This window comes from Maniola jurtina, chromosome 6, assembly GCF_905333055.1.
Source record: "Maniola jurtina chromosome 6, ilManJurt1.1, whole genome shotgun sequence".
In the NCBI taxonomy this organism is placed as follows: Eukaryota; Metazoa; Arthropoda; class Insecta; order Lepidoptera; family Nymphalidae; genus Maniola; species Maniola jurtina.
The window spans coordinates 10,770,804-10,782,639 of record NC_060034.1 but is presented as its reverse complement, the minus strand read 5'-3'; the positions used below and the strand labels follow the sequence as shown (position 1 = coordinate 10,782,639).

At 34.3% G+C, this 11,836-nt stretch overlaps 1 protein-coding gene across 1 annotated transcript; it reads right to left on the bottom strand.

Moving 5' to 3' along the window:
* Positions 1 to 7,085: 7,085 nt before the first annotated feature.
* Positions 7,086 to 10,249, bottom strand: LOC123866351 (splicing factor YJU2). The gene is made up of 5 exons (XM_045907869.1): positions 10,108 to 10,249; positions 9,806 to 10,018; positions 9,110 to 9,284; positions 7,992 to 8,169; positions 7,086 to 7,550 (listed from the first exon to the last, which is right to left on the bottom strand). Exons 1-5 carry the CDS (start codon positions 10,129 to 10,131, stop codon positions 7,175 to 7,177), a joined length of 966 nt encoding a protein of 321 aa, XP_045763825.1. The 5' UTR covers positions 10,132 to 10,249; the 3' UTR covers positions 7,086 to 7,174.
* Positions 10,250 to 11,836: the final 1,587 nt, after the last annotated feature.

Genomic DNA, 11,836 nt, shown 5'->3' with positions numbered 1-11,836 from the left:
AAAAACCCATCCGCTTAACCGATTTGTATGAAAGGTACCGAGGTAGCTCGCGTCCCTGTAATTGACATAGGCAACTTTTTATCCCGGAAAATCCACGCGGACGAAGTCGCGGGCATCCTCTAGTACTAAATAAAAATAGGTATGTGTATTGCCCGTACTACCCTGAACACACTCTCTCCTCTCATATAAGGTTTCCTGGGGAGATTGATTTAAGCAATACGGCTGCCTATGCACACAATTGTGTTAGTTTTTAGTTTCTTTGTGTTTTTTCTCGCTTTGAGTGCAATAAGTGCAATAAAGACTTGCTATCTATCTAAAGTTTGATATAATTAAGTTCGATTTAATGTTTTGTGCAATGTATCTATATAATATAATTTGTACCTACCTATAACCAACCGCAGAGCTTTCATTCATCACACAAAATGCGGGAAGCTTATACTCAACACTATCTACGGGCACAAAGGAATTTCAGAGAAAGGCCAGTAATGTACACATAATAAGTTCCACGTACGTTAATACTCCTTGAAAAATTTAAGAAAAGGGATCGATTTGAATGATACCGGTCTACCCTTACGCGACAGCGGGGAGGGAATCTCTCCTCCCACAGAAAGGATTGTGAGGGATGTGCGTGTGTGCGTCGAGGAATTTTAAGGTCCAATTACTAGCGAGCCGCCTTCCATTAACAACTTTATTTATAATGGAATGAATAAGTTGCGGCTTTTAATCAATCATGTGGTTTACAAGTGGCATCCGGTGTCGACAATTGTTCAATAAATGTTGGCCGTTTCAGTTAAATTCTCCTTTTTACTCAATATTGGGCGCATATTAAGTACAAAGCTTTGGGTAAACTCAAGTCGGCCGTGTACGTAAAGAGTTCTGACTAATGACCATACCAGGTTATAGGTACCTTAACAACGAAAACGGGTAACTTCAGAAACGCGATTAACTTTGTCATTGGACTTGAAATAGAATTCCAACTAGAAACCTGCAAACTATAGGGTTCGTTGACCAACAGACCAGCCAAGCTGATCGCCAAACTTTATAATTAATTCCGATTCCAACTGGAATTTAATTTTATGTCGAATGACAGTGTTTTCACTGTAAGTATGATAAGAGAAATAATGGGGAGAGTCAAAATCAGACTTAATTTATCGCAATTAGTAGATATAAGGTGGTACGATTTTATATAGGAATATCTAAACACCCTGGTTAGTGGTAAAGTCATGGTGGCATTGGGTATACTATCGTTACATTAGGAAATCAAATATCAATTCAAACAATTTCAGAACCGTAGATTCAAGTAAGCATTATTAAGTACTTACAGTAAAAACTATGGTTCTCAGAATTAAAACGGATAAATGGGCATGACGATAGTTACGTCATACCCATCTGTTCGTTTTAGTCACTGGCCATTGAACCCTAAACATTGCTGCCTTTTACCAACCTTGACGTTCTACTTCAGATAAAAAATTTACATTATCACTTTCCAATTAGAATGACAATCATGGGAGAATTCACTTTGAAATGTGAACTATATGAAAGATTGGTCTCCGAGCACAGCGGAGATCAATCCTTAATCTAAGTTTAAAATATGCCACACATAGGCAAACAAAGGGAAGACAAAGGCGAACTTGCCATCTTAGTTGCCTTGATGAGACAAAACTTCTATTTATAAATCGTAAACAGTTACTTATAAAAGAAAAGCAAATTGTTCGAAAATCTTTAAATAAAGACAAGAAGGTCTTTAAAGGTCATTAGGTACCTATAGGTAGTGTTCACGTAGGCAACAATAAAAATAAAACTTCTGGTGGAAGGTTAGGTACAGATGACTGAGCATGTATGAATCGTTAAAGAATTCACGTAAATTTTCTTTCTCCGGACTCAATGGAACCGCTCCATTACCCAGGCTCGAGTGGCCAAAGCGACCGACCACAGTGCGCACCACAGAACTCAAATAAGGTTATAGAAATGGTATTGTCTTAATCAACTTGATTTTGAACTCACCTAGTAACCATGTAGTATAGTCAAAATCTGTCATAACATCATCGAAGTGACCACGATTATTAATTAGGTCGCAAAGGTGGTTAGTTGTAAAAACTGCAGTGTAAATTCTTTATGCCGGGACTTACACTATCTTGATCATTAGGTACGTTGTTATAAACGATGTTTTTATAAACGGTTTTGACGTTTTGACTGTACCTACCCAAAAATAATTCGGAAGAACTAATCTCTTGCATCCAAAGCAACATAAATCAAACTGTAATACTATGAAAATATGTATGTCTATTTTTACAAAAACGCGCACTGATGGATATCCATCTACCCTAATGTGCGTGGACAATTTCTCGTACCATTAACACTTCTATACCGACTTATTCTGAATTCAGTGGTGTGCACTCACCCAAAAAACACCCCGAGACGTAACATAATATTTCCCAAGCAGGCTTTTATTTATTAGACGAGCACCAAACCCCGGCGCCGCCACAGCACTACTTCCCAGAACCGAGCTCCAGCGTGTCGGCTGGGGCCGTTACATCTCGAAAAAAATTATATTTATGTCGACGAAAAAATTGGGAAACCATCCGGAATTTATCTCGAAACCGTGTGCTATGAGCTTTTTGTTCAAATAGTGATTCGCAGGAATTCACGCGTACGCGCTTACTTACATGTCACCCAAATCTACCTAAGCTCACGAGTAGTAAGTCGGTAATAATTGGTGAAAATAATCGTTAGCTTGTACCTATCCTCTATATGCAAATGCAGGTTGCAGCAATTACTTAGTACCTAGGTACTTGCTTAAAGCTACCGTAGATAAAAAATAAAGTTACTTGTGTTATCGTGTCTATTAGTTAAGTACTTAGTTACATATTAAATTATAGAGATAGTGGAAAAAATTCCAAGGAGCCAGACTTCCACAATAACCAGACATTACCTGACCTGTACTTGATAACTATTTCAACGAATATTCAAAAAAAGAATCGAATCTTGTTTAGGTACTAAAGGACCGCTTCGCCAAAGAGGACAATTAGGCCTCATTCGCACGAGAGCTTTTTTAACGTCCGTTAAAAAGCGTTCAAATAAAACAAATGCATTGCCAAGTATCTGTTCACACCTCAACGCTTTTTTAACGCGCCCTTTGTATTATCAGCGCAACAAATAGTTTTAACGCAACGCTTTTTAACGCTCGTGCGAATTAGGGCTTATTGAGAGAAATATTATATTCTAATTTATTATTACATATGTTGCACAGACTTATTTGGTAGGTAACGCGTTACCGTTATATTCGCAAACAAAAACATTCTACCACAGGTTTCACTTTTTCACTGATACACTGGGCGGATCATTTCAATCAATTAATTCCATAAAAGGGCAGGTATCTACGAGATAAAAAAGAAGATTAAAGTCATCCTTAAAATACCTTCAACGTTTTGATGTTTGTATGAAAATTGATGAGTAAGGTAAGCATATAATATTGTAGTCTTTGAAGGTAAGTAACAAGTATTTTATACGCGTCGGACCAGACACTTAAGTGTGCTAATAAGAAATAAAATATGACTTCTTATTGTTCATTTATACATCGTGCCCGCAAATTACAACAATTTAAATTTTAATGTTCTGAATTTTGATGAACGACTTATAACCTTGCTTATAACGTTTCTTTTTTTTAATTTTTATTTGATACCACTGTAGCAACGTATAATTTGGTCTGTTATGAAAGCACATAGATATAATTAACAATTACGTTAAATAGTTGGTGGTCCTCTCTAGTAATACTAGATCAAGAGTACTAGATGTCTTTTTTTTTATACACTAGCGCTTGGCTGCAATCAGACCTTCTAGCAAGTGATGATGCAGCCTAAGATGGAGCGCGCTTGCCTAGATGCCTATTCACTCTTGACTTGAAGTTACCCATATTAAAAGTGGAGGGGCAAACTGATGCTGGAAGGGCGTTTCATATCCTAGTGGTTCGGATTAGAAACGAGGAAGCTAATCACTTCGTACGTGTCCAAGAAATTTCAACTAAGTAGGTACGTATGGATGCAGACCTTGACGATGTCTTGCAGTACGATGGTTGAAAGATGTAGGAGTAACCAGGTCAAAACTGCATAGGCAGTATTCTGCATATCTGTTCAGTTGCATCTGTTGCATTCCAATATATACTTTAAATTGTAATGTAACTAGGCTACGACGGGGCTGGCGTGTCCTTGTCGGAAGTGTCATAAAAGTTAGGACAGTAAAAAAAAACGAGAACTACTTAATTTATCCAAGGTTTAGTTGTCTTCGATCTCAGACTCTTTGCGTAGCTTATGCAGCGTAGATATAATTTCCTATGTAAATTCCATTGAATCCTTAGTATGCCGGACAGACGGACAAACAGACAGACAGATAACAAAGTGATCCTTTATATCTATTATGAGTGTTCCTTTTTCATTTTGAGGTATGGAACCCTAAAAACGGTCAAGTGCGAGTCGGACTGCAGACGATGGGTTTCGTACCGTCGTACAAGAAATAACACTCCTAATTTGTATTAATTGTTTGTAGTTTTGTATTTGTATTAATTTGTATATTCTAATAAGAATAGTATAATGTTCGCTCCAACAGCTGAACAATTTAATGACGGACAGCACCATCTATGATGTGATTTAGTAAACATTATATTAAGTCGTCAAAGCTTTTCATTGATTTGTTTTGTGATGTAACCACAAATTCACCGTTTTCAGATTTTTTCCTTTACTTGTGCTACAAAATATTGCTACATGCCAGACATGATTCTAAGTCAACGGGAAGTACCCTTTACATAGGTTTTTATTCCCTTGACGGGTCTTGACAGACAGACAAGCAGATAACGAAGTGATCCTACAAGGGTTCTTTTTTCTTTTGATGTACGGAACCCTAAAAGTGGACGACGTTACACAGTGATACACACAGTGATACAGGACAAAAGAATACCTTAATTAAAAAACTAGGCTTAGTAATAAGCCGATTCCCTGTTCTGTGACATTGCATGAATGCATTTGACAGTTTTATAAATTGAAGTTCTGGCAGCAAGAAGCGCGGAACTCCGAAGATTTGATTCTGATTTAACAGGGCTCTCTCCGTCACTCGCTTCATACAATCGTAGTTCCAATTTCATTTGAATATTAAGCAACCAAAGTCCATGAAATTTTGCAGACATGTTCTAGAAACTAATATCTGTGCCTGTGGTGTTTTAGATTTTTCTAAAAATATGTAGTTTTAAAATACAGGGGCTCAAAGATGTGAATGTGAATTTTTAAGACCGCGTAACTTTGAAACTGAATATTTTAACAGAAATCTGGAAAACCACAGGCATAGATATTAGTTTCTAGAATATGTCTGCAAAATTTCATGGACTTTGGTTGCTTAATATTCAAATGAAATTGGAACTACGTTTGTATGGAGCGAGTGACGGAGAGACCCCTCTTAAGCCGATTGTCGTCTGTTAATTTATGTTTTTGTTTTATAATTTACTTTGATATGAATGTAACATCCAATGAGTAATGACTTCTTTCTTTATTCAATGGTATAATCAGCTGTTTTTAGTTAAATATTATTCAAGTGTGTATTTTGTTTAACAGATTTTACTCTTGAATGGCTTTTATTAAAACAATATTAATAAAACAATAATAAAACAACATTTAACACACATTAAACAATATTAAAACAATATTTTAATAAAACAATATTGACATTAAATGCAGAAACACTAAAAACCTTGGATAGTAAGTTAAACCAATAAATAAAACCGACAGCCCAACTCAACAAGACCTAGAATCTAGCCCAGACTAGGGTACTTAGGCCCTACGTAACCTACGTTGGTAGGTATTATTAATTATAATAAAGTATAGTTTACATATTATGTTGATTTAATATTAGTTCATAAATAATAATATATACACAGTAGACATCATTTCCATTATATACGGGTTGTGGTTTTTAAGATAACTCAAGCGAAAAATGTAAACAAAAAATTGGCAGCGGTAGTAATTACCTATACTATTACAAAATACTTGCGCGCTTATAATTAGTTCTAATGAATTTTCACGTGTCACCTCCAGATCCAGGCCCGCGTAAGTTTTGTATCCCCAAAACCGCAATTTTTCAAAGATTTCTAAAAAGTCGAAACAATGTTTCACGCCATGTCCTTTTACAAAATACATTTACGTCTCAATATAGTATTTAAAAAATTGAATTTCTAGTATTTTATTTTCACTTTGAAAGCGTAAAATAATTAAAATAGACGTTATGTTAACGTCCGACACTAATGTTGTGGCTTACCACAGCTTACGTGGATGATATCGAATTATTACGAGAACTAACTATCCTAACTAGAGTCTAGAACTATAACGTCATCAAAAGGACAATTTGCCATCATTATCATCATCATCATATCAGTCGATCACCCGGTCCACTACTTAACCTTTTTAGAAATATTACACTACACGTTAGTAATAATAATTCAATAACTAAGCATACTTCTCTCAGAATGAGAAAGGTTGGCCATTTTAGCGTTTAAACTATGTGCGTAATATTCATTATAAGTATTTAAATAACTTCAGACATTTTCGAGAACATTTTGGAGAACTCTCAGGTAAACCTACAGGTATTTTTTCTTCATTACAGGTAATATTTAATTAAAACGCATTAATTCCGAAAAGCTTTTCAGAGTTAAGTTTTTGGTGTTCGCTCAGATGCCGAAGCCTTCAGAATTTCAATCACATATTTAATTGTAGCTTGAGAAGAGGCAGAAGATCCGCCGACACATTTTTCATTACCTATTGAAAAGTTAATCCATGTCTACTCCGTTTTCACGATCCATCCGGTTAACCGATTTTGATGAAATTTGGATAGTTAGCTTACATCCTGAAGGAGGGCATTGGCTACTTTTTATCCTGGAAAATCAGAGTTTCCACAGGATTATTAAAAACCTAAATCCACAGCTTATTTTGTGTTCGTCTACTTCTATTTGTACCTTTTTATTTGGTGCAAGTCACTCTTTAGAAGGAAACATAAAAATCTAGAGCTTTTAACTTAAAAAATTTAGGTAATCACCAATAACTAATCAGTTCAGTGAGAAAAACAGATCCATAATTTAAAACATGCATTATATTATATTGCTTATAATTAAAATTAAAATACAAAATAAATAAATCACTCACTGTGAATCACTATCACTTCCTGAATAATTCGCCAACAGTGATAGACCTGATGGAACAGATACACTTTCACTACTTTGTCCTGACGCATTGGTCTCTTTTTGCACTTTTTCTGCCATTTTTTGCACTTTTTCACTACAAGATTCCTCTGCTTTCTTGGTCCTTACAAGATTTGCTAATGCTGGTTTTTTAGAAATCACACCTATACTCCGATTCCATGATTCATTTTTCTTAGAAGTAGGTTCTACTGGTTTCTCTGCTGTCACAGTTTCGATTTTAATATGCTTGACTTTTGGTTCTTCATCATCTTTCACATCTTCAATTATTTCCTCTGTTACTATTTTGTGTTTGGTTGTATTGTTGAATTTCACAGATCTGAAAATCAAATATGGTGATTTGACTACACAATATAAAAGAGGGGTATCTAATATCTCATTTCACAATTTTTTTGCTACAAAACAAAAAGCTTTTGCGCTACCGATTTGGACGATATTTGGTACAGAGATAGTATGCATCCTGGAGTCAGACAGAGAGAAAAACAATGTGGAAAAAAAACAAAAAAACAAAAAACAAAGATGCGGGATCCCGCTAATTTACTGATAATAACTAGCTATTGAATGCAAAGAAAACAAAGTACTTAAACTTTGTACTAATGCTAATGTGTAGAAAAATTTATTGAAACTAAAATGTTTAATAGTATATTTTTACTAGGAGAGAAGAGTCATTTGATCAATTTTAGGTATGCACATCACCTGAATATTTTTATTTTTTGATAAAAGTTTAAAGCAATTGGGTATGTTATAATAATATGCTTACTTGATGAATTCATTGTCCTCTCGTTCCTCCCTGGCCTTCCTTTCCTCAGCAGTCTCAGGCTGGTACTGCTTAAGCAAGCCCTCATAGTCCACTGTTCTCTGCCGCCGGTTCAGCTCCTTTAGCTCCTCAAGACTTTCTAGCAACTCTATCTCCTGCCTGGATTGTTCTGTTCTGTATTCTGGAATATTAAACATGTACCTTTAGATTAAAAAAAAAAAAACTTAAACCACGCGGACAAAATCGCGAGGATCGTCTAGTTGTAATATATTTACAGGAAATCAAATTACTACGGTTTTAAAATTCAATTTCATGGGTAATTGACTTTATTTTTGTTTTATTTAAATTTTATCATATTTAGAACCTAGAATAAGCTGTTATATTATAAAGTTTACAAAAATGATTATGAATTGTGTTAATTGTTAATAAAGATTTAAGTATTAATTTATAATATAATCCCATTATCCATACTAATATGGTAAACCTAATTATATAATGTGAAACTACCTTTTTACAGCACATCTGATGATGTATTTAGTCAATTTTAATGATTGGTACAGAGATAGCTTTCGTCCATAAAACATACATTTTAAGAATTCATTTTTATTCTGGGAAAAAGCATTCCCACAGGATTTGAATCCATCCAAAGTAGTAGTCATTATCTAGCTTAAAATAACTATTTTTATAATACTTACTTAACTAATAATAACCATGATATAAATACAAAAAAGTAAAGTAAAGTGTCAGTTATCACTTATCAATTATATAAATTAACTACATTAATTATCTTCTACTACTACATAAATCAAATAATACTTATAATTTTTGCACTGTATACAGAATGCATGAATATCTCAATGGTCAGTTCTACTACAAAACAGTTTCTGTATGGTGCAACATGCAGCATGCAATATGCACTGCCCACCCTCCTGTTGCTAAATACAGGAAAAGCCAGCCGTTAAGCAAACAATATGCATATCACATGCTGCATGTTGCACCATACAGATTTGTCTGTCCCAGCAGATAATAGCAAATTAGGCTTTTGGTTCCTCATATACTATGGACTGCAAAGTAACGCGTGCTTCTGTACAAACTTAGTATTACAACAAGTAAGTTGTCACCTAATAATTTCATGGGATTATTTGCTTCTTCCTCTTTTTGTTCCTCTTCCTCTCTTTTAGCCTGTTCCTCAGCCAGTTTTAAAGCCATAAAATTTCTTGTAGCACCCGCCTCTATTTCGTAGTCTGTATTCTTTGGATCTGTCTTAAATGATATTTCTTGGAGACAGCGAGTGCACTGAAATAATACATTTTATTCTATAATACATTTCTTTAAAATTATTTAATACATTTTGTTGAACCACAAGAATCTGTGTATGCTATTCAAATTAAGTACAACTTTGACTATGTATTTTTCAATATGTTCCTGCAGGAAGAAGTGAACAAAAATGCACAATAGGTATCTAAAGTGTGTTTCACAAAGTATTTTGTGATTCAGATTAAAGATATGTTTGAAAATTGGTCTTGTTTTGATAAGGAATTTTCCTTTTTTTTTTTTTGGTTCTTTGTAGATATTCAAGGAAAGTGATTTGTGAAATGTTTTCAGTGATTTATCTTTTTTAAAGTATGTAACAGAGGTGCTAAGTGTCTGCTGTTACCACACTGCTGGTCATCAATTTTATTGCGGTTTTGTGCTTTAGATATGTATCATCTCACAGATGTTTTAAAGTTTTGGGCCACCAATATAAGTTTAATAAAATGTTTACTCATCAATTATTATCATTAAGTAATTGAAGAAAGGTGTGAAGTTATACATACTTTTATATAAAATCTGTATATTCTTATGCCAAGGTAATCTTCGTTCTCAACGTCTTCCTTTCGAGCATTGAACTTCTTCCCTTTATAAATATATTCGCCGCAAGTAGCACAGCGCATATTGAATGGAGCCATTAGACGAACTGTATATTGGCGATTTTTCGCTAGTTTCATACGAGGAATTTTAGAAGGATCGAAGTCTGGAGGATAGTATTTCTAAAACCATAAAATGTTTTGGTTAGGTTATATTTATGTACCATAACAAAAATGTAAGTTTTATTATGGAACAAAAGTAAAATACTTACATTTAATACTTTTCTTTCCGACATTTTGGGTTAAGAGTTAGCTGGCACACTATTTTATTTTTAAATATCAATAAAAATTACTCGAATTTTTGTTGTGAATCGTGAATGGCCGTGATCAATGATCATATCATACTCTGTGGTCGTGACGTCATCATCGTTGAGCAGTGTTGCCAACCCCTCAAAACCGTTTGTCGCTATAATGCCTTTGAAAAGTCGCTAGATGACAACAGATGTAGAAAAAGTCGCTAGGAGTCGCTGAAATAGTTAAGAATAGGTAGAAAATCAATGAAAATTTATAAAATTAAACTTTACTTCACTACTTTATACCGTCAAATATAAATATAAGAACATAAAAAGAATAAGCAAGTCAGCCTCATTCTCGGTACTACAAGTTATCCGCAAGACCGTGATCACCATTTCATGAGAAAACAATTTTCAACAAAGACGCTTTAAAAGTAGCTCAATATTTTTGTCACTCAAAGTAAAAATGCAGTTATAGACTACGGGCCCATGTACAAAAATGGATGGGTCATATGAACCACCAGATGACGTATATAGGACGATATAAGAGCATAAAATAATACGATTCAGCACTATGCCGTCACTTGTAAGCTGTCCAACTGAGTGCTGGTGAGAATTCAAAAGTGCAGGTAGAGTGAGTACATTTTGGTCATATATTTTTGTACGGCATTTTTACCATCGATAGATCCATGAAAAATAGTAAGAAAGCGCGCAGTGCCGTAAAAAAATGGTGCGCCACAAAGTCGGTAAATTTTTTGATTTTCTGATAATTTCCGGAGTAAATTTGGTCATTTCATTCTGTACGGCATTAGTTTCATACTGTTTCAATACAGCCTCTAATCCATTATTCCGCAACGCCGTACAAAAATCATGCGACAAGGGGAAAAAATCGAGGGTTGCAACCGCCTCTCTTTCCGTGCTCCAGGGGGTGATTTGAAAAAGAACGGCTTTGGTTCCAAAACATTATCTAGCACTCAAAAGTACTATTAAAAATAATGCCGTCAAAAAATTAGTGTTCATTTGAATGTGTATCAATAATTATCTTAATTTCATGGTATACTTGATTTTTAAAGCTGTAAAATCATTTGACTCTGTACGGCAACTTTTTTTTTAACATGATAGTGTAAAATACTATTGTTATATAGTATTGCCGTTCAAAAGAAACTGTTCTAAAAAAAATTATTGAGAAATACAAAAACTGAAATTTTTCAAATTATTGCAAAAGTTTAAATATTCATAGATTAATAAAATATAGCAATTTTCTTCATTCTCCCCTTGTTTTAAATAGTATTAAGATAAATGAATTAGGAAAAAATGATGCCGTACATTTTAATGCAGTCCATATCTTTTAGGCTGATGAAAATGAAACAACTATTTTTTAGATAAATTCGATATATTTAAAGATGATAATACAAAATAAGGTTTTTATTTAAATTAATCAGTATCGAAATCAGCCGCTGAGTTGTTATCGGAGTCAACGTCTTCATCGACGTCCGAATTATCTTCTCTATCATTTTCTGAAACATGAATAAGTTTTTGTCAAAATTAAAGTCTTACGTACAGATTGAAGATGTAAAGATATATTTATTCACCTATGACGTCATCAATTTCTTCGCCTGATTCCTCATCCGGTTCCGTTATGTCACTGACTTTTTGGGGGCATTCCTCGCCGTGGAACCAGTCGAAATCGTACCGACCGTCATTGAAC